This window comes from Cyrtonyx montezumae, unplaced genomic scaffold (genome assembly GCF_038088225.1).
Source record: "Cyrtonyx montezumae isolate F1298 unplaced genomic scaffold, pur_monq_1.0 scaffold_2, whole genome shotgun sequence".
NCBI classification, from domain to species: domain Eukaryota; kingdom Metazoa; phylum Chordata; class Aves; order Galliformes; family Odontophoridae; genus Cyrtonyx; species Cyrtonyx montezumae.
In genome coordinates, this window is record NW_027071936.1 from 2327623 (window position 1) to 2352386 (window position 24764).

At 35.0% G+C, this 24764-nt stretch overlaps 1 protein-coding gene across 1 annotated transcript in view; it reads left to right on the forward strand.

Annotated features, from left to right (window-relative positions):
- The window catches only part of FSTL5 (follistatin like 5), a 287302-nt gene that overhangs the window by 115399 nt on the left and 147139 nt on the right, over nucleotides 1-24764 (forward strand). Inside the window, exons 5-6 of the mRNA XM_065736047.1 lie at nucleotides 12825-13021; nucleotides 19931-20051. Coding sequence (XP_065592119.1) covers nucleotides 12825-13021; nucleotides 19931-20051 — 318 coding nt within the window. The remainder of the gene's footprint in view (nucleotides 1-12824; nucleotides 13022-19930; nucleotides 20052-24764) is intronic.

Below are 24764 nucleotides of genomic sequence, written 5' to 3' on the forward strand. Positions count from 1 at the left end.
GTGAAAACAAATCAAACAAAGAGGAAAAAATGTATATTAAAAACAAAACAAACAAGCAACAGAATAAACAAGTATTTTCTTGGAGCTGAGAGTAAAATGTTTTTGTTTGTCTCCTGTATCTTTGCAACACGCTGCTCTCTAGAGTAATCGATACCATTTTCAGACAGAAATGGCAGTTCTTAAAGAGAAAATCACATATTTTTTGTTGTTGTTGTTGCCTCACCTGTTCATATGTTTTCAGTGTCTCTGCAGGCCCATGGTGACATTGAAATTATTATTTTTTTCCTTAAATAAAATGTCAGCAGTTGACAATCTCTGATACGGTGGTACCATTTTGTAGTTTTACAGCTCTAAGTATAGAGGAGAGATTACTACTCCCTTTTGACAGAATTGAAGTAATAAGTCAGATATGGGATACCCATAGCTAAAAGTAATTTCAGAGAGGTAGGAATGTCAAGACAATTTTTGGTAATAAACATTCAGTGACCAGACATGCAATCCAGTTACCAAAATGACTGCTCTTTAAATGTATATTTGACTACGATGCCGAAATGACATTCACATATGTGTAGTTTTCAGTAACAGTTGTACTCTTGAATGCACCGTGGACCTTAAACAGCCTTGTGTGCATGGTATACCTCCTGGTACTATTGGTATTTTTGCAAACAATACTTCCTTTCACTCTTGAGTTTATCCTAGAGGCTGTGGAATATAACTGATCGTTCACTGGCTGGTGACTTGCTAATGCTTCACTTCCAAAGTAGCTTTTTGTATTTGTGTGTGTGTCTTTTCTCACATTGCATTATTTCTGTCTTATGACACTCTTCTGATAGACTCTTGAGTTCTCTGTCACAACTTGTTTGGGAAAATTACAATGCTTAGGTGAAAGATCATGCTGTGCTCTTCAAAAATCTGTTTGTATTCTGTTTGTCGGTTTTCTGTTGATATCTCTGTTCCAAGAGTCGTTGGAAGGTGATTACTTTTGGTTCAAGATTGTTGTAGGTGATTCAAAATGTGCCTCCCCCACCCCTCCCTTTTTATTTTTTGTAGTTGTGTTGTTTTTTAAATCTGTAGAAACTGATTAAAATGCTCAGCTGTTCTCTGCCAGCAGCATTTTAATCAGGCTACATTCTTGTGTCTTTGGTGCCCATCACTGCAGACTGTAGCATTAGCTATGTCATCTATATTTACCTTTCAGTTCTAGGAGTTTAACTCTGGAACTGTACTTAAGGGATGATTTTGATGAGCAACAAAGATGATCACAATCTGAAACTGCTTCCACGTACCCTCTGTCTGGAAAGACCCCTGGCAGAATAAAGTAATGTTGAAACTAAGACCTCTGCTGTCCCTGTGTTTCCTTCTAGGTTCATCACCTTTGCTTTGCTCGTGAGGAATTCAAAACAACAGAGCCTATTAGTAGACAAGAGGGAGACTTGCATAAGAGAGACTGGGCTTGCAGAAAGCAATTTTAAAGTACATACACAGGAAAGATACAGTTCAAGTTTGTGTATTTTGTGATGTTTTGCTTCTTCCCAAATGTTTGGCGTTTAAGGGGCAGTTGAAGTCTTAGATTGTTGTCTGGAAAAAGTGTGTGCTTCCTTTTAATATCTTACTAAGCAGAGTGCTCTTCTAACTTTCTGTTTACAGGAAGACACTGAACTTGCTCCCACTGAAATTAACGTGAACCACACCTACGCAAAATTCTTCAGCCATCTGCCATGAGTCAATAAATCCTTTTTTAAATTTCCACTAATTCTGATTTAAAAAAAAAAAAAGAGGAAATCCACCCATCTGTTTAATATAAGCATTGTGTCCACAGGGAAAGCAAATCAAGACTTGGATCACACCCCACTTTTTAGGAATGGGGGATAGGTAGGATGGTGATCCAGAACAAGCGAAGTCATTTGTGGAATTGTTCAGTGTATATTACTGAGAGGATCTTTGCATGTGAATTCATTAAGTAATTGAGGAGCAAAATATTATGATACTTGATCAGTTTGGTACTAATACACGAGTGGGAGGTCTCTGTTGCTTTTAACATGATTAATCCTATTGTGGTGAGTAAAACTATTTCTATAACAACACAGACAAGGAAAATTTAGTGTTAGAGACATGAAATGGGCAAGGGGAAGAGATGTGCAATCATATTGTTTCAATTTGCCTTTGAGATGTAAATTCTTCTGAAAAGACAAAACTCAAATTTGCTGGTGACTTTTTAGCTTTGAATAATAATCATGCAAGTAAATTTGACCTGATTTTATGTTGTGTGACAAAAGAACTCTAATAGAAGCCACATGTCTTTTGAAAGCTGTTATTAAAGCAGTCATTGTTGATGCCTAAATATTTTGCTGACATATATACAACACAAAGTTGGTTAGCACCAAGAATGTTGACTTTTACGTTTGACTTTTCACACGCTGCTTTGTAGCAAAGCAGTGATACAGTATTGTAGAGCAAGAATTATAGTATACACACACTTTAAGAATAGTCCACATCTTTCATTCTCTTAATCACTGAAAACATTTATTAAAGGTAAGGTAATTTCTGAATAAGATCTTTCTTCAGCTTTCTTTGTTTGTTCTCACTACTCTGATTGTCTTTTTGCATATTTAGTGTATCTTTAGAGAAGATAAAAATGGAAGAACAGATTTGTCAATTTGACATTCACAGCTCCAGAATTACTCGTTCATAGCATGCCTGGTACACGTGAACTTGTAGCTTGACTCTTGAAGATTTATTTAAATTGTACTCAGGAGATCCTTAGACCTGTCAAGAAGGTCATGCACAGACGGATGTAAATTGATGTCCGTTTGTAGTCAGAATGGCTGCTCTTAACCTAAAATGGACCACAAATTGTGGCTTATGATCAAGTGCTCCTGCTTGCACACCAAAAGGGTTAAACTGAGCTGATGAATGGGTAAGAATCCTTGGGCTGCAGCTTTGTCAGTACCCATGCCATGGCTCTCCCTGTCTCCTAGAGGAATGTGATCTGATAACGTGCTCTTTCCCTTCTCTGATCAACTCTTCACGCTAAAATCTTTTGTCAAATACAATTTCTTGTCCAGTTACTTTTCTTCAGCTTCTTGATGCCCTCTGGCGAATGTTCAGTAGGTGAGATGGAGTTAGCCAAAATGGTTCAGGTAAATCTCTGACAACTGGGCGCTCAGACTCGTAAAAGATCAGCTTTATAGCGCAGACCCTGAAAACAGACTGCTTTTCTTTTCTTTCTGGCATGTGCTGATTTACTTAACAATGGAATTAAGGTCATGGAGGTGGCATGCTCTCCTTCATGATATAATTTCTCAATTACCTGGAATAGGTTAGGGTTGAAGGAGTTTCTCTTTCTGGTGGTGTGTAGCATATACAAATGAATTTAAAGGATTCTTCAAGATAATTAAAAATGTTTTGCAAACTTTTAAGCTGAGAAGCTAATTGAAAAACTGAATGACTGCTGAAACGCATAAGAACTTTGTCATGAGTGACCTCTTTATGTCTCTACTCTTGTGATTTAGGCTATTCTTGAAGTTAAAAAGAAGCTCCTTCACATCCACATCTCTTGGGAATAAATGTAAGGGACTATATTTGTCCCAGATAATAAGTTATTTATTATGTAGTATAAGTTCTTCATAACCAGTTACTACCTTCAGTAATACGTCACTTTGCATTACTGGCACTTTCTTCAGAAGGACTTGTAATTCTTGTGGACGTATATTGAGCACTAGATGTCTAGCAGTCCAATTTTTTGACTATTTGTCTCAGTGGACATCTGAGAAATAACAGTTTGTACTGAAACCTCTCACCAATCAAAACTGCCTTGAGGGCTTATATACCACATTTTAGCTGATTTACAAATGTAACTAGAAGATGTTTTCTCTGACATGTGTATTAGGGCTTCTGGCTGTTTCTGTTTACTTTGACCCAGCAGTGCACCCTTTCTGTATTAGCTGTGGTTGATAGGCTTAATGAAGATCTTGTTATTCAAAGGGAAGGGCTCAGTAATTTTGAGTGTTCAGAGCTTTGCTTGAACTGAAGTTTTGAATTGATATGCTGATGATTCTTTAGAGATTTAAATAAGCAATTTACTAAAAGATGTTTTTAATGAAGCATATTCATATTATGCCTTTTCTGTGTGCCCCCAATCTTTTCCCAGCTAGAAAATGGTAGAAATAAAGAGGGGTGGTGAAAAAGAGTTTAATTCTCAAGATGGTTTTGAATGTATCTTTGCGTTGTAGTAGTTAATTTCAAGAAGAAACATGAAATCCAGCTTGCTCAGTTGGACAGGCATCTGATGGACTGATTCACAAACAAATTTAGTCTTGTCAAGCAAATTTAAGTCTGTCTTTGAGAAGAAAGGGATCTAAATAGTTTTGTTTTTGAATAATTGTCATTTCTTCTATAGTAATAATGAACAAAATGTCTTGAATTTCTTGTTAAATTTTGACACAGCTTGAATAAATGTGTCCCACTTTGACAGAAACTGATGTTATAACTTAGTGTTAATCACTAGACATTTTATAGTGTGTGTAGAATTTTATCTAGAAACAAATCATCAATATGAAATCAGATAGAAATAAAACTCATTTTAATGTATATCTAAGTATGTATAACATCTACTGAAGGTTCAATGTCAAAAAGAAGGCTTAAAGAAAAGGAAAGCAAGTCAAAAAAAAAAAAGAATTTAATTGCGATTGGTGAAATGCTGAAGAGCTGAACTTTTTAATAACATCTTTCTGTATCAAACCACAGATGAGGAATAAAGTCAGAAGGCTGTACATCAGGACAGGCAATAGCATCTTTGAAACAATACTAGGTCAGCAAGCTTTTTGTGATTATGCAGAGAAAACTGCCTGAAACATTTATTTCTTTGTACTGAAGCTAGAGTAAAATTTAATGATCTGCCCTCCCTAGGTAACTTTTTATGTGACTCTCTGTGAAAGGATGCCATGATCCAAATTTAATTTAGGGATGGCTCATCAAAATATTCTTGTATATATCCCACAACTTTGCAAGACACATGTTGCAACTGAAAAAGAATCCTGCACCGAGCTGATGTACGCTTCGCTTCTCTCTTGGGTTGACATACACAAGTATTAGCATGAGCAAAAATTCAGGTACAAGCATGTATGATGCTGAAGGATCATTAAAAGAATGCTAAATCTTTAGTGTGAATCCTTTACTGCAGGTATTAACAATGTATGTTTGTCACAATAATTAACCTTTGACTCATCAACCTTATGACTTGCCTTGCAATAATATTGAGTCATGAGATACCAGCAGCCATCATGGCAACACTGAATACCCTTCATGTATGGCCAAGGGAAATACTGGTGTAGATCTTCATAGTACACAGCTGCCTTGTCCTACATGACTTTTTAGTCTTTGTCAGTGGGTTTTTTAAACATGAGGAAATTGGACGTAGAGAAACATTAATGGGCTGAGCGTTTGTCTCAGCTGTCTGCAAACTTTCTGATTTTGATAGAAGGTTTTTTGAAATTATTTCTAACCAACCTAAAAGCACATATTCAAGCTTGTGCTTTAGTACTGAGAAACAACCTGGAAGTGATATATGAAACTGATGGCTTATTAGCTTGATCACAGGCTTATGTTGGTGCTAGACCAGTATGTTAAGGTAACACTCCGGTGTAGATTTAAAAGCAAATTACTTCCTTACTCGTTTGAGTTTCAATTTATGAATCTTGTTTTCATTGCTTTATTGCTAAACTAGTGTATTTCCCTGTTTCTGAAGAAAGAACAGAAACTGGAGAACAGATTAAAAAAAACAACTATCAGGTTTAACCTCTTGAACATTACTTGTCTCCTTCGTAGGCCAGTTAAATCAAGTTGCATCAGACTTCGTGTCCTTGATTCCCTCTTAGCTCAGCTTTCTCTGAATTGCTCTAACTTATACTATAATCATAACTCAAAAAAGAATAGCCCTTTAAAACATGATGTTTGCAACAGCTAGGGAGAATTCTTTGTACTTTCCTGATAGTGTAGGGTCCCAGGACTTGCCTGATCTTGCCTTGGTTTGAACTGGTTTTCCTTGTTTCCAAAATTTGTCTTATGTTTTTAAGTTCTCTCAGTGGTATATATGGATGATCTTCGCTTAAGAAACTATAGCCTCTTCTTCAACAGAAGCTGGTGAAATACTTCTCTGTTTTCAAACTTGAACTTGTTCCCAGACAGAATAAGCAGGTTCTCATAGTGAAACATACCTAGTAAAATAACCCAAACACCATATAAAATAATATAAAATGAGAAGATGCTGAGGCTGCAGAGAAAGAACTTCTGACCATGTTGCTAGGATGCTCTTATACCTTTAATATAGCTTTCTAATATAACTCTTATAACTAGGATGCTCCTTATAACTGTATCTCCTCTGCACTGTTCTTGAAGAAGATCACAAACTTAGAACATAGAGGAAAAATAGAAAGATGAGCATAATATAAACGTCAGAAAGATGCTAGAATATCTTAAGGTAAATTTTGTCTGTGTTTCTGAGCTTTTTCTGAATTACTTAAATTGGGATGATGCTGTTTGAAGTCTTCATTAGAATAAAAATAACTATGTAATTCCATGTATGCGATAAATTTTTCTATAGTAGAAGTCTATCTGAAGATCTTCCTAAATTATCTTAATACTAAAAGCTAAGTGTGCTAAAGCTGAAAAAAAGAAAGTTGTCAGGATGTGTGACTGAGGGGAAGAAATAGAAATGGAGACACAAAACCATCCCCTCTAGCTGCAGTGTCTTTTTAGCTTTTCTGAATTCTTCATTTTCAAGAAGAATTTAGGAGAAGGGAAGATTGTGATTTGAAAAAGATGAACATATTTATATCAAATTTATTTTTTTTTTAAGCAATCTCTGATGCAAGCTGTCTGAGAAACAAAAGCAGAACTCTATAGGTTTGTGGCTAAGCTTGCATCCCATCATTATTTCCCTCCTGGGTTTGGAATATGTTTGATTTTATGTTGTCCTTCCCAGTGTAAACTTAGGTGTTTCGTAGCTTTCATAGTATCACTATAAATAGAGCAAAGCAAAATTTGTCTAAGCCCCGTGGGAGAAAAACTAACTTCAATGGTTAGGTTAACTCTACTAGAGAGGAAAACAGCATGCTGCATTTAGCCTTCTGTCTCGGTCTTCATAGTTAGCAATGTCTGTCTTTGAATCATGATGGGTTTTTTTCCCTCTCATGTTTTCTTTAATAACCTAGGAAGGACGAGGAAAATCAGGTTATCTTATTAATGTTGCATGTGGAACTTTATTTGTGAAACTGAAGGCTTTTTTTTAACCCATGTTTATCCAGGAAATTTGTATTAAAAATTACATGTTATGGGTAATCCCCCTAAAACTGTGAATGATAGATCACAAGTCTGTAAATGAGACCAGCACTCCTGAAGGGCACTTCCAAATCTTAAGTTGGGAGAGTAAAGAATAAGGGTGAAAACCATTGAGCTCTAGTTTTTGGTTGTTTTGTTTGTTTGTTTTAAAGAAATGTGATACTGGAAAATACTGTGAAATGCTCTCTGAATCTGAAGTTTCCTTCAGACAAGCGTAGGTAATTTTGGTGGGTTAAAATGTGCCTTTATTTGTTAGAGATAGAAATAAGACTGTGACTTTCATACTTCATAGTGACTTCATCATGAAAAAGAGCTAAATGGATGAAGACCTTCAAATTGTTGTTCCTCGTGTTACGTTTGAAACTGAATTGTGATCAGACTGTATCTGTAGTGACTTCCTCAGCCTGCGTACAGGAGTATATGAACTTGTATACATCTAAGTTTGTGGATAGATATGGTATAATATCATATTTTGGATTAATTTATTACTTTTGTTCCGTGGAATGCTGTTTGTAATTGTGCAGTGAAGCATTTTGGCTGATTAGATTGTTCAGACTATGTTCAAAATGCATGTAGAATATTAACAGTAGTCTTGCTGCATATCTATTAAAAAAAATATGAAGTGATTTATGCTTAAATCAGTTGTGAAATAATTGAAGTTGATTGTGTGTAGTATTCTCCAGTAAAAACTATCTGTTTCTTCTGATAGAGCTCAAGTTTCTTTCAAAATTTCAACATCATTAAGGAAACTGTGTTATATAGATACACTTTAGCTCAAAATCATAAAATACTTAAGAATCCAATTGTTTATCAGGAGCTGGTAACTTCTTTTGTGCAGATAAGGTACTCCATGAATATTAATGAGTCCTGATATCTCTTTGAAATGAGAATTATTCTTTGTAGATGGAGATGCTAAAGCAAGGAGAGGTTAAAATGCCTGCTTCACCTGTGAAAGTGGTGAATAACTGGGAACAGAAATCAGATGGTTTACTTCATATAATTTATTAAATTATAGTCTTTCTTCTCTCTTTACACAAGAATTTTCCCCTAAGCTATGAAATGCAAAACCTTGAGCTTTGAATTTGACTTTAAGGAGTGACTCCAAACTATTTCCTTAGTTAAATCTTTAATTTTCTGTTGTTAACAATAAGAATGGTGATGGTATTGTATTGCTAAGTTTTCACAAACAGCTTATTAGTTTTGATATGTATCTTATTCTCTGGTAAATTAAATAAGTTGTCAAATATATCGTTTTTTTCATATTATGGACAAATATCATTGTTGAAAACTATCAAAGACTCAATCTCTTATTTCCAGCTGTTTCCTAGGTAACAAGGATACAGATACACAGCTGCTGTGTCAAATGGAGAAAAATCTAACAGCCAGAAACATTTCCACTTTTCTCCTGTTTTGGAATTCAAATTAAGTAAATCATAGGACTAACACTGTTTCAGAAATTACAAGGTGTAGGACAGGAGATTGGCATTCTGATTGTAGTGTGTGTGTTTTACATTTGGGTTCCTCTACGTCTTCTAAGATTCCAGAGGAGAAGACAGGAAACTTGTAAAATAAATCAAAGCAGTGATTTTTTTTACTTTATTTTTTATTTTTTACAAAACTTTGCTGTGTAGTGGAATCGGTCTTTTCCACAGATGAAGCAAGCGAACAAGAAAAGCAAAACAAAAACCATTTCTGTTCTCCAGGACTTCAGAAATCAATCACTTATTTGTGTGGCAAGCCCAGCTCAGAAATGAAGAAGCAAAAAAAGTAGTATCAGAAAAATGAACTGAGTTATGAAGTTCAGTTATGAATGTTCAATGAGTAGATTGCTTTCACATATAGATACAGTTTAGTCTTTAAATTTATGCAGTTTAGTCTTTTTAACATTATACGTTTTTGTGTTATTTAAGATTGTCAGTTATTATATGAGTAATAGGATGATAATGAAATGATAATTTGATAATTAGCATCAACTGACACAGTCTAGCGGAGATGAGCTTTAGGAATATATATTAAGGATTTTCTTTCAAAACCATAAAGAGAACTAAATTTAGTTTAGTTTAGTTACTGATTTAGTAGTTGGGTAGGGATAGTGATAGGAGTATGGTTGGACTAGATGATCTTGTAGGTCCTTTCCAACCTTATGAACCTATGAACCTATAAAACTGTGATGCATTTTGTTTGTCTAAGTTTTGCAGTATAATTACTGAGATAAATCTGAATATGTGTTGACAGACTGGAAGTCTGCTGTGGTGAAGTTCATTTTGTATCCCGGTGAATCATCCTTTCTGGTTTTGTTAAATATCATCTTTGGCTTTTTCAGTACTGGGAATAATGCAATTTACAGTGCGTTTCTTTTTCCATTACATTAAGCATAAATTACTTTTCCTCACTTTCAAGGTTGTCATACTTAATCCCTGTTTGCCATTTTATGTGCCTTTCAGACAACTATTTCGTGGGTTATGCTGATTGAGTTAAACACAAATAGTGCAGCACTCCAACTTCTTTCCTGTGCTGCTACTCCAGCCTGGGGGTGCTCTTGTGTACAACAGAGCCTCATTCTTGTAATTGAAACACCTACTGCAATTATATCTTGAGTATTACATTAAAAGGTGGACATGACAATGAGATAAGAGAGTGATTTGTTAAACAACTGTGTTGACAGCGTGTCATTAATCCCCTTGCCTGTCAGTTGCATCCATTAGTCATGTTTGACTTGATATTCAAATCTGTGAAGCCTGTGGCGTAAAAACCACATTGATTTACGTATAAAATGAAAATGTTTTAATGCAGTATACCTGTGTACACCTGTTAGCACCACTGCAATTTGCTTAGAGCGAAAACTGAAGGTTAAATTGTCACCAGCCTAAAATCTGTTAGAATGCAGTATAAAAGATGGGTGTTTAGCTCTAAATACAACTCCATTATAAGAGTACTTTGACAAATAGAATGAAAAATAAAGTAGGCAGTGAGAAGATTAAATCTAACAACACTTCAAGGTAGAATTGGTGCACATTGTTCACTTCTTGAAAAGTGTAAGTTAGCTACATTTATTTAAGAATACGTAATCTAAGTAGCAGTAAATACTTTCCTTTTCGTTTCTCCTTAGTGTTTGCAAGCAATAGCTACATACATTTTCATTTAAAATAGCTAGATGTGTCACGTTTTTTACTTCAAATATTGCAAGAAGCTTGATAATCTCAAGCTATATAATAAGACAGGAGAACAGGAAAAGTGAACATCCAGCTGGCAGGTGAAGAGCATGCCCTGTTTACCCAGATCTGTTTATTCTCCCAAGATATTGAAATAGCTACTCTTTACACCATGTTCTTTAGGAACAGAAAACTTAATTTATTTAGCCTTTATTCATTATAAACACGCACACACCAAATAAATCAAGACTTCTCTAAAAAAATATTTTATTGTGCACTTACTAGTAGAAAGTTGACAGTGAGTTAAAATACTTGATTATTGCTTGCATCACTCCTCTTATATGCAAACTGTGTGACTGCATCCAGAGACCTTGATGTTCTATTTAGATAAAGCTATCAGAGAATACTGCTTCCATAGTATAGACAATGTGTGCCATGTGGGTCAGACTAACAATTTAGAGAGGCAAAACAATGATGAGCGCACCGCAAGCTGGTGGACTATCAGGGCTGGGGGTGTAATTCTAAGTCAGGTTGATCTGATGAGTGAAAGGGAATGCATGAAGGGCAAATCACCTGTGCAACCTGGTCTAGGAAGCTGCTTTGGCAGGGGGGTTGGACTCGATGATCTCTAGAGGTCCCTTCCAAGCCCTACAACTCCGTGAAATTACAGCTGCTATCTTACAGCCATGATCAAAGCAACCTCATAAAGAACGTTGGCTTTGCCACCGTTGTTGAGTTGAAAATAATCATCTACTGAAGATAGGTTAACAGAATCATGAAATTGCCTTGTGAACTGGATACGCCTTGTTTGCAGCCAGTTGAAAAATCATAGAACGATTTGGATTGGAAGGGACCTTTAAGATCATCTAGTTTCAACTCCCTGCTAAGGGCAGGGACACCTTCCTGCAGACCAGTTTGCTTATAGACCCATCCAGCCTGTAAAACTTTTTCCATTGCCATGAAGTTCTGAGTAAAAAAGGAATCTTTAGTATTCTAGTGAACATTGACATCGTTGTCTTCATAGATGCAAGAAACTATTTCAATTCTTGATCACTCATTATCTTCAAGTTGGGTTGGGGGGGTAAGCATTACTTCTTTTATTATTAATTTTCCACTTCTTTTTCTATCTTCCATTTAACTTCCATTTTGGAGGCCTCTACTTTCAGATCTGAATTTCACTCTAAGGTTGTGAGAAGCGTGTGGAAACTTTTTCTTTCTCTACCTAATGAAATGGTGATGGTGGCTCACATCATTGAAATAATATTAAGTGCACTGAAGTGGTAATCTTTAGTTTCCAAAAAACAACTAAACAATAGTTTAGTCAATTTCTGTGCAATAAATGCTTGTTCCTCCTTGATACTGTTTTTTTTTCTAGAGAATAATTAGAACATAAATTTCTTTGCTAATCAACACAGCATATTTCTGTTATTTTGTAGTTAACGGATAGTAGCTAACAATCTTCTTTTCTGCAACCAGTACACAGTGACTGTGTTTTACTGGTCCACTTTTACATATCTGATCTTTATGAAGGTTATCTCAAAGAAAAAGAACCTTCTAAATAGTTTATATATTCAATTTAATATATAAAGTATCTGATACAATAGAATACCAGGAGTAAATTGCGTTATATTTCAAAATAAATAGCAGCTGTAATCACTGACTGTAATGAAGGTATGCAGGACATTCATTGCAGCAATTTCCACTTTGTAGAAAGAGTTGATAATGAAAATACTAAACAAGATCTTGCCCTAGACGTTGTTTCTTTTCCCCTAGCAAATCCAAATTCTCTTGTTCACTTTTCATCTGTCCTGTACATGAAAAGCTAAAGCTACTTTATGAACCATCAAGTGCAATTTCTACTTGCTGAAGTCAAATGTTATTGTGAAATACATTCTTTGGAATGTAGAATTTCCTATCACATTTTCAGTTTTTACTGCATACATTGCACTGCAATATTATGAATGTTTACACAAAATGCTTTCCCAAAGGTCACATTTTATGAAATCTTTAGGTCCTCCTCTTCTGAATGACTTGAATGTGAGAGGTACAGGCTTAAAACTGTAGAGACTTTCCTTATCTTTGATTCACAGAGGATTTTATCTATGCAGTCTATCTAGAAGTGTGATTATTTTTGGTGTTTAGCTGAAAACCAAATAAGGAAATGATGCATATAAAGATACGGCAGAACAAATTCCTTGTCTCATAAGACAACCTTGTTGATGCTGTTACAAGGCATTAACACTCTCTTCTTTTATCCTTATTTTTTAATTTACTTTTCCCTTTTCCCAAGAAATCAAATTCAAAATAAGCTTGTGTTGTGTGTTTCCTTTTCAGGAGATAAATGCAAACCTACTGAATACAGCAAAGTGAAAAATATGTTATTGGATCTTCAAAATCAGAGATATGCTGCACAGTTTAAAGGTAGAGATGTTGGTGAGAAAATTGCTTTGAGGAAGCTTCTTGTGGATCACATGTTTCGTTATTTTGATTCTGACAGCAATGGACTTGTGGACACGAATGAATTGTCTCAGGTAAGATTTAAGTTTGTTTCCATTAGCACAGTAGCTAGTGTCTAGTCTTGACACATGGAATTCTATGTCTCAGGATGCTTTCACCTTAGAAATTACGTGCATAGCTCTGAGGTGAAAAACTTCATTCAAGTATTCTGGCAAAATGTTAACTATTCAGAAATAGTGATAATTATTGAGAAACTTGTATTCAAGTATTTTAAATGTACACGAGGAAGGGCAGAATTTATTATAGGTTGCTTTGTCTGTTAAATATTCTGTTGTCCACTGCATGTGATCTTGAAGTTGAAATGTATTTTAGGAGTTTTAAAAAATATAGATATATAAAGTAGTATTTTAGAGTAATCAGTATTACTAATTGAGTTTTTACTGTGTATCTAGTCAGCAAGCTTTATTAACCAATTGAGAATTTAGACCAATCATGGTTGCACCAGTAGGCATGACAGCTCTAGCTATAATCCCCCAAAGAGGGCTAACTCTATGATGAATGTTGTCATGGCAAATATGTTTTGAATGACTGGACACTATAGGAAGTCTACCTCTGAGAAACTGTCAAAACCTGTCAAATTGGATAACACCAAATACTGGGCAGACACTAAAAAATATAGGAGAAGTCCCAAAATTTGTGTCAGTTTTCCTGAATGGAGGCTGCATTACAAATCATAACAGGGTGCTTGGTTCAAATGCTGTATTTGGGACAGGGTACACAATGACACACCTTTCTGTTATATGCAATTCTATATCAAATACCATTTTGTCGGCCTCTGCTGCCATTTGTCACACAGCAACAACATGTAACAGAATATTGCTGGGAAGGTTTAACCTATTCTGCTATATCAGTAACATCCACCTCTGACTTCATGGGCCAACGTAATAAAATAAGGGGTATCATTTTCTGAGTAGCCATCATAGTACTGAAGGTCAATAGCAAAACTGGTTTGCAGTTTCTGAGTGTTTATGAATATACAAAAATTTAATTGCTCTGTCTGCACACCTTCTCTTATATTTCTTAAAAAAAAAATAAAATCTTCCATGATTATATTTGCAACCATGCTTTGCATTATTTCCAATAATATATATATTTTTTCAATATACTTCTTTTGTAGAAATGATTTTTAAGTGCTAATTTATAGCTGCCATTACTGTCATGCCTTTAACTCCAGTCATGAAGCTTTTTGTTGAAATTCATAGCAGAACATATAATTATCTGGTCCAAAGAATAATGATAAAATGAAATTACTGTTAATATTGTTTGGTTTGTTTTCTTTTGACAAGACTTGAAGAGTAACCATGTTACCTCTTTAGTCAGTTTGAATAGAGAAGATAAATAATGATATATATTTCTCTTAAAGTCTTCATGCTAGTAGAAGCTTCATCTCAGAATGTTTGTCTCCCTTATCTAAGGCAAAGTAGGGAACACTAAATCATCTTACACGCAGAATTGTGTGTAGTTTGGCAGTTAAGCACCCGCTCTTGTATGATCTCAGTGACTGTAAATTTAAGCCTTTGTCTGATGGAGTTTTTAGTCTGCATAATTGTGGAGAACCCAGCATACAACTCAGATCTGAAGAAAGATTCAAAACAAGAAATCAAACTACAAAGACTTGGAGTAGGATCTTCAGATGAAGTACACCGGTTTTCACAGCATTATTTTTAATTGTTGAAAACTTGACACATATTCTTCTGAGTTCAGCCACGTGAATGCTATTTTTATTACACCCAGTACCAAATTGCGATCATTACTACTACTAAATTGAGATCAGTACTACTTTTCTGCACTTGTAACTGTTTTAAGACATTATTGAAAATATTTTTCTTATTGCTATAGGAAAAAAAAAAAGCCGTTTCAAGTCTGAAAAAGTTTAAAGCATTGTGTATCATAGCAATGCACACTGAAGTTGCAGAATATTATTTCCTTTTGTTTGGACAATTCTGGCATCTGAGTGGGATTATTTCGTGGCTGTGTTATCTAATATAAAACTAGTTCAAAAATAGTTCTTGCTATGTGTACAGTATAAAGTTTACAGTGTAAATGTCAGGCAAGGTAGTCTGCAGTAAAGACAAACAAATGATAGGATTGTGAGGCTACATTCAGGTTAAATAAACTTGTTGCTGGTCATGTAAATGCTTTTGTAATCTCACTGCTCTCACTCCTGGACCTTAATCATTTCACGTTCTAATGTCCAAGTGCTACACTGGCAACATTTGGTATTGAAATAACTTATTAAGTTAACCTTGTAGCTCGTTCTGTTTTGACAATAAGTACTGCTCAGAAATACCAGCTACCTTTCCAGAGCTATTCTATAAATTGGGCAGAATATTTTCCTCCACAAAATCTATCTGTAAATGCAGCATATCTGCAGGATTTTTTAGTAGATTGCAATGGTTCTGTGAAGGTGAATTTTTACATGGTTATTTTTATTTGGTTTGTGCTTTAACAATGTTCATTGAAAGAATTTAAATTAATCTAAAAGTTGTTGGTGGGTCTGGTTATCTATATTTGCATTTATCCTGCTGCCTAGATAGTCCCACTAGAGGGATTTGCTTCCTTCCAGGGGTCTGTATTGGGGAAGAGGATACTGGCTAGGACTAAAGCCAGAGGATTACTATCTACTCCTGGTCTTTCTAGCTGGCTCACACGAGTCTGTGCCTAGGAAACTCAAGAATATCAAGGAAGACTTTACATCACTTGGGAGAATGTTTGGGGGAATGGGAGTGCAGGTTGTATTCTCAGTCCTCCCAGCTGGAGGCTGGGATCCAGGCAGGAGAACAGACCAGTTGATGGAATAGTTATGTGGATGGTGCTCAGGGCTTTGGTTCCTATGGTCTAGGAAACATCTTTGACAAACTGGGAAGGCCGATGTGGGATGGGATGCAACTGACCATCAGGAGCAAGAATACATTAGGCAGCAAGCTCGTGGGACTCATTATCAGGGTTTTAAATTAGATTTAACAGGGAAAGGGTATGTACTGCTGAGGTATGGAGAAGAACACTGGAAACACCCTCTGTGTTTCCTCAGTTTTGTCCCAGATGTTTTTTGTTCTAGAATGATCATTTTAGAACAATAAACCTTTTATCCTTCCCATCAGTGAAATATATTAACATCCTTACTTATGAAGTAACATCTGTAACTTTGAAGGCTTGAGTACATTTCTTCTGTTTACTAGGTTAATGTATTTTGAGCGACCTCATTCATTCTATGTTGAAAATGTCAAGGAGAATTTATAGGTCCAAGGATTTAAGGTTAATTGCCCTGGTAGGTTATTATTGTGTGTGTGTGTATGTGTATATGAAGATGTTACTCTTTTTTCTTGCCCTATAGACTTTGTCAAGTGGAGCATCTATAATTTCCCCATTAAAGTACCTATAGAACTGATACTACAGTCAACTGCTAGTATTCCTTTAAAAATAATGGAAATAAATAAATAAATTACCCCCCCAAAAATCCCATACAAATCAATATCTATGTTTTTTTGCTGTTGCTCTATTAATGTAAAGCATTTCAGTAGGTTTAACGTTACTTTTTTTTTTTGATCACTTCTAACTTGAAAAGTCGAACGTTTAGCTTCTCAACAGTAAATATAATATGTGTAAGGGAAATCTGACAGTTTTAACACAAATTTTGACATTTCAGTAGAAAGAAGTAAAAAATTGCTTTTCCTACCTCCAGTTACGTTTTTACATTTCCAAAGATCATATTGCTACTGCTTGCTTTAGGGTTCAGGGTGATCCTGGAGGTTGAGACTGTCTTATCCACAGCAAATCCTGCCATTTTTTCAGATAAAATGCTTTCTGGGATGTATTTTATTCTCATTTGGGTACGATCTGGATTCTTGTTTTTGGATTAATTACCTTACGTTTGTCTCTGTGAAACCAGAGATCCTTTTTTGATAACATCTGACCATGTAATCCATTTCATTCCATATGTTGTCCTATCCTTCTCTGCTTTACTATTCACCTCACCCGTACATGCTATCTCCCAATTCATTTTTTGTATTCATTTTTAAAAGATCAAAATAGACAAGATGAGTCACATGACCCCCAAGGTACCATTGAATGACTTATTGATACCTATTAAAAAAAAAAGTTGAGTTTACAGATAAATTTATTTATTGCATACCTTATTGACACTGCATAGGTTGGTTAGGTTTTGTTTTCTTGTAATGATACTGTGTGAAATTGAAATTAATTCAAGAAGTTATTATGCTTATCTGTGTACCTTTGCAAATTAAATCCCTATCATAAGTAAAAGAAAATGAAAGTGGGTTTGTCTGACAGGCTGTATTTCTTAGAAGCTGGTGTTCGAAAAAACAGTTGCGTCAGCATAAAGCAGTACAAAATATATTCAGTCTTCAGTTCTTCAGTTGTGGGTCCCACTGTTTATTTCTTGAGCTGAATTTTTTTGTGTGCTGTCATAATATATCCCACCGTAAGGAGTTCCACTGATCAGTAAATGTCTGTTAAAAGGTTCTTTCAGCAAGATGAATTTGGTGAGTTAAGGGCTCCTGAGAACATTCAGTTTGATCCTGCTGATTTTAAAACACTCAATACTGATGTTTTCTGTTTGCTTATAAGTTGGTAAGAAGTCAGCCTTACTCTACTAAGGTCTTACACAGGTTATAGTTTCACAAGGCACTCGATCTGATCTAACTTCATTTTTCTATTAAAACATGTAATTCTGGTTTCCTCTTTCAAAATCCAGATCCTCACGCCCTAACGCCTGTTCTGGCTTGTATCTTTTGTGATAGAAGGGGAAAAAGCAAACAAAACTCCACGAAGATGAGTTTTTCTGTTAGAGAATTAAGCAGTGCAATCCAATTGCGTGTGGAGTCTGGAAATGGGTAGATCTGCAACAGTTGGAACAGCAAATCACAGTTAATTAATCATGATACGAAATCACTTCTTACTTTCTAAAACATGTCCTCCCTATTGGGGAGTTTGGCATATTGATTGAAACTGAGTGAAATTTCCAAAGAAGCCCTAAGTATACTGCATCTATAAACAAGCACTGAATCTCATATCTGTAATTAAATGTTGAGCTTGCTAAAGACAAGAGTTTAATGCCAGAGAAATTGTAGGTATCCACGGTATCAATCTTGGAAATATCAAAGTGATTTGGACTAAATCTTTGTAAATTAATAATGACAGTTGCTATTTTTAAAATAAAATTGAACATTCCTTAGATAACAAGCATCATGATGGATTTCAGCTCAAAAGATGGAATCTGATAATATATACCTTAAAATACAGAACTGTTTTATTGCCTCACTGTATGCGTGATGTTAAATCTTTGTGCTACTGGAAACAGTGTCTTAACCAATTTTAGACCAGGTTTTATTAAAAACAAGCAAAGCAACAGTGTTTCTCACCCCCTAAGTGTTGCATTTCTGTGACTCAGTTGTGATTTTAATAATGTTTCATTGCTTGAAAGCTCAGAGATTTCATTTACAAGTAAAGATACAACCGTATGCGTTGAAAACTTAAGTCTTTTGTAGTTACAGAAGTAAGACTAAAGTTATTGATTTTTTTCTAAGCTATGTTGTACCTCCTTAAGATCTAGACAATTTCATTTTTATTCATTCAGTTTATTGTAAACCTAATAAACAGGATTTTAAAGCGTGAGGAGTAGCTAGAACTAATGTTCAGGTAGCATAGTTTGCCTCTTTAATTAACAATAATTAAGTGTTGCTTTGTGTTAGTTTTTCTTATCTTTGTGAATGGTTTTTGCAATTCCTAACGTGCTGACAATGTTATTATCTTTTTATAATGTGTTTATGTTAGCATACAGAAAATAACTTCTGTGAGGAAAACATTTGTCCTTTCTCTCCTCTGTAACACTTCTATTGTTCTCTTTTATACACTTAGACATTTTGTATTTACATGAATAATAACTGAATCCATTATTTTCTGTTCGTGCTGATTCCTTTGCAGAACAACTGGAACACAAAAGCCTCTGTATCACTTGATTTTTCATTAGCTATCATATAATGCATGTGTAATAGTTTTCTAGTCATATTGGGAAACAGGTAGAGGACAGGAGAAGTAATTATTTTACAAATGAATGAACTGTATTTGCTTTCATTTTTCTTTGTCTGGTACGAAACTGTGCAGCCAATAGATGATTAGAAGAGTTGTATTATGTTTGGTTCTTTCAGATATGAAAATGCTTCCGTACATGTGCCATCTAAAATGAAAAGTCTGAATATTTGCACATACAAACATCTTAAATACCTTGGATGATGTCCAGGACTTTAAACATAAGTGGTGCACAAATTAAAGGACGCTTCTCATGGAGAAGTTCATTTGAGTGAAAATCTAGTAGCTATTAATTACCAACTGTTGACAAAGTGGATGTGCACCCATAATGAAACAATGGTCTTTTCAGGTCAACTACTTTGTTAACAGGACCTTGGGAAGATTATAGGCTTTACAAAAGCCTCTAAGAAGCTGATAAAATTAGTAGGACAATCAGTTTTTATTTTAGTTAATTTTGAAAGTGTCCTAATTGTTGGCTTTTTTTGTGGTCGAGAATTGCTGAGAAAAGTTGTGTATTCTTGGGAAACCATCTTATAATGGATACTCAAACATTTCTGAATCACCATTCATAAATATGAACAAGTAAGATCAGATTTATCAATCATACTTTCTGTGCTTTTGACTAGCTAGATTATTTATATTTTCCATATATTATGAATTTTTTTATTAATCTCAGAAAGTCTGTTTTAAAGATATAAACTTTAAAACTGTGATAAGTAATTACAAAGTAGAGAACCCCTGACTTCACACAGTTTCAGTTCTTTGCCTCAAAGCAACCTTAAAATGATCTATTAAGTGATTATTAGAAACAATTAATTATACCAGAGAACTCTAAGAGCCCAAATGTAATTTCATGGTTATAATTTTCTTGTCAGGTAATAAAACGGGATGAGCTTGGCAAGGATCTGTCTGACTGCTCTCTGTTCGATTTGCTGAAATACGATGATTATAATAGTGACAAGCACCTAGGTCTGGAAGAATTCTATAGAGCTTTTCGTAAGTACCATGATTAGCCTGTTCTTCTTTTGGTTTTACTTCCCATCTCTTGCTTTGTCTTCCTAAAATGGCTTTTTAATTTTTATTCTTTTTAAGATTTTTATACATCAAGTCACTGTTTTTAAGCAACAGGTGTAATTTAGCAGTCATGATATTATAGAGAACTCTTGAATGGAAATCACTAAGAGATCCATTAGTGTCCATATTTCTGAGGGATTTTGGTAATGGAGAATCTGTATATAACATTCCTTATTGCCAACATGCATTAAAAAAATCTTTGTTGTGTTTTCACTTGCACATGTGCAGTCTGGACATTGTTATAGAAGTGAAAAAGTTTCCCTGCACCCTTTCTTATTGAGTGCTGGTAAAACCAGTTGTGATAAACCCAGCAACAAATGTACTGCCTTAATTGGTGCTTTAGGATTCAGAGGGATGTACGGATTTATAATATGCTTTTTCTGGGTGCTTGTTCTCTGAATGCCAAAGGTGTCTGGGATGAAGGTTTATAGTATATATGAACATCTTAACGTATTGATATCACTGTGTATGGGAACTGTTGAATCATGGCCTGAACCACTCATTGGATCACCTGAGGTGAACACTGCATCAGCTGCAGGAGCACAGGTGAAGACAATTCACCTGTGGGACCAGGAGGGGTGGAGTCTGGCCCCACCTCTCCTAGACCCCATTTAAGGGCTGACCACCACTGGGGAAGCATCTCTTGTGGGAGATCCCTTCCCTGTGGAGTTCCAGGCAAGCCTTGACAGCCAGTGACAGGCAAGCCTTTCCTAATATACTAAATATTTGTCTTTATACCACCTGAATAACCATACAAAAATATACCATCCACCTTAATAATTTTGTGTGGGTACTATTCTTTCAGGGTATCACCCTACACACTGGGATATGGATCAAAATGGTATTGAAGAGTAGAAAAAAATGGGATGATTTCTAGTCTGATATTCATTCTTTTGTAAAAGGTGCATATTCATTATGTTTTTTAAAAATAAAAGCTCAAAAAACTTCCAGTCCATTGTGTGCTCAACAGCCACAGGAATGTGAAATACCTTTAATGGCTGTAATTATGGCATGAAGAGTGCTCTTTCAAGAAAAGAAAAAAATAGCTCTAGTTCCACTGCATTTGGTCTTCAGAGACCTTGGATTTAGTCCTTCTAATCTACATTAACAAAAAATTACATATTGCTGTGAAAATATACCAAGTGAAACAAAACTGAAATTAAATGACAGCCTTCTGATCATTGGACTACAACTCTTACTGCAAAACAAGCTGAAACCAAGCACACCACATAAGCCAAGACAAGCTCTAAGTGGTCAGAAAAGCTCCAGTCCAGAGGTGTGTGACGTGACCTGCTACTAGCAATGGCAATTTCCATATTTATGAATACAAAGGATCAATATGGACTGGGTGCTGAATTCATGAAGATGCACTCCCATCACATTTTCCTTCATTGAAGTACCTCCTAAGTTAAAATCAAGCTAAGAATTAAACTCTTTAATAAAGTATGAAGGCAGAATAGATTTATTCCAAACAAAAACTGTTTATTCTTCAGGATTCTCTTTGGGTATTTTACTGTTTCAGTTTTGTATCCTAAAATAATATGGCATTATGGTAGCATGTATTATGATTGTGAAATTATTATTTTTCACTGTGTGATGATTTTTGACCACCTCTGATTGTTTTTAAATATATAGAAGAAATCCAAGTAATCAAAATAAGAAGTACTTTTAAAATACTTTTCAATACTATATCATGATAGCAATCTTGACTGAGCAATAGTATTGGCAGGGAATAATCTTTGAGTCTTTTTTTTTTTTTTTAAATAAGTTTAAAATACATCTGTTACTCTAAACTGAAAATACTAGATCCATTACTTTTTTTAACCTGTACCACAGTTCTTTGTCCAGTGAGCTGATAATGCATGTATCTCTATTTTTTCATTTTTCATCTCTGAATTTTATATCTATTTTTTAATGCCAATCTCAGTGTAGTATCTGATACTTCCAGTGGATTTCTCTCTGTATCTCTTAGTAGTAATGTGATAGATTTGAGAGCTATTGGACACCTCATTCTTGCTAAAGGTTGTCTGCCTAACAGCTGGTGAAAGAGTTATGGATATTTATGGTGAAGAGCAGTAAAGAAAATTTGGGTTCATTAAAATTAAGAAGTGGATCCTATACAAAAATTCAATGGAGAATTCAGGTGTTCTTTTCCTTGTTTTAATATTTTTTTCCCATCTTTATAACTGATGAGTTACTTATTTAGGTAAGAAAAGGGAACGGAAGAAAGAGAAAGAAGGAAAGTGGTTCCAGTCTCTAGTATAAGACAGTTAAATGGGCACAGAAATAAAAGCACTGGATTGTGGAGGAGGTGGGATATCAGTCATAGCCCCACAGTTTGTGGTAATTTCTAAATCACTTCTCAAGGATGCTTTAGAAGCCAGCCTGTAGCTAAAGCAACTAAAATATGAAAAAAACCATAAGTAATAAAATGTAATTTTAAGGCATGTATTTGAATGTGGTGAAGACTAAAGAACTCATTTCTAAGTACAGATTTTTGAACAACCTTCTCTACCTTGAGCAGGTGAATACTATGCAAAAGAATCAGGAAATTCAGAAAGCTGAAAATGAGCTGAAAGTAGACACGAGGATATTTGTGTCTTCAGCCTGAGCCTGTAAAGGTGATGGTTATAATCAAGCATACCTTTCTTTTTACCATGCACATTTCTTTCATTTACCATGCACCACTTCTAGCTGTGATTTTAACTGGTATTTAAAAACGCTTCAATAGGATTTTGGTCGTTGAGTCCAGATGGGCAAAATTAAAAGGCATTGTCACTATTATGGTAAACAGCTTGCTCTCAAAGTTTTTTCTTTTTTTAAAGGATTAGGCAATTTCAGTTTATTTAAATATGGATGCTATGGGCTTTATTATCAGTACTGCTGCACTAGCACTTGCAGGTGAGAAATTTTTTTTCATTGATATACTTAATTAGAAATGTGACTGTCATACGAAGATTGTAAATTTAGAATCAAACATGGCTGTAAATTTTACTGTTTTATCAAGAGCCACAGGCAACAGGAAGTCTATTTTTTTCTCTTCTGGTGGAAACTCATCTTAAGGGCAAAATAAATCAATGACTGTTGTAAATGTGTTAACGTCATTTAAATATATATGTATACACATTTTTATATGGTATATACATATATGTGTTGTATATGTATAATTGCATATATCCTTTGAATTATTTTTGTTTGCAAAACTGGAAAAAGAGATAAGCAGGATAACTTAAGGTTAAAATATAAGCAATGGTATAAAAATTCCTTTCTCTCCTTCAGAAGATGAGATGTTGAAGCAGTAACAAAGAAGGAAAATGCTTGAGAGGGTGAACGCTTTTGAAGAATGCTCTGAAGTCTGTTTGCAAAATGTTATGAGAATCTGAAGGTGCTTACTGGCTTGTGTACTGTTTTACAGGCAAGCAAGCCTGGTTTTAGTGATATGGTTTTAGTGATATCAGCTGCTTTCACATGTATAATGAGCTTTTTTTTTGGTAGCATGGCACATACCCAGTAGATATGTTTACTAGATCTAAAACCTTCCACTACATCAGTAGTGCATATGGAAAGGTGCTGAATAATTATTTCCATTAGAATAAAACAAAATGGAAAGTTTAGATCTTCTGACATGGAAGTTTAGTCTTCCAACATGGGACTGAAGGGATTAATCCTGAACATAATGGTCAGTCCTCTACTGCCCCAGCTGCTCAATGTAAAATTCTGTTCTGACAGTGATTCAGCTCCATTTTGTTTCACTGGTTTGTTTTCCTTCACCACACAGTTCTAAACTAAAGGATTTTATATGAGGGAATGAGGTTTTACTCAGCAATATGTATTTAACTTTGTCTGAAAGGGGGAGAGTGTCTGAAAACATAAGATGCTAAAGCCAAACAGAAGGTAGAAGTGGAGGATAAAGATTCTTGAAAGTTTTTTCTTCTGTAAAATAAAACTCAGCTGATAAATTTATGATATTTTTCAAGGATCCGTCTTTATGTGATGTCCGCTATGTTATTAAGATACTATGTTTGCTGCACACTCCATCTCCCTATCTTTTGTTGCTCTTTTCTAAAATAAATGATATTTTTCCCATTTACAGTACCTTATAAAATGAAATTTCAAAGCAGGTTCTTCAGGTGGCCTTCATAGTGGCTTACAAAATCTCAAGGGATATTAGAAGTAAGTAAATAGCTATAAATTATTCTGTTTGATCACTCAGCAGAGTGCAGATGTATATGTTGGCACTTCTGTGATTGCAGTAGAAAGAATGATGGTGATTTAGATATGTATGAATAGAACTGATTGTATGCAGTGAATATAAATTACAAGTTTATAAGTGTTTTTTGTTGGTCCTTTGTAATAATAGAACTAAATGTTCTAACAACTCATCATCTGCATAAAATGAAGAAAAGTGTTGTTTGACAAAATCTTTTAGATTAAAACTATTTTTGTTATCTTATGCTCCAAAAAGGAGCCGTGAAATTAAAATCTGGAAAAGAGGAGGCTTAGGGGAAGACCTTATTGCTTATCTCTACAACTACCTGAAGGGAGCTTGTGGCGAGGTGGGAGTCAGCCTTTTCTCCCATGTAACGAGCAATAGGACTAGAGGGAATGGCCTCAAGTTGCACCAGAGGAGATTCA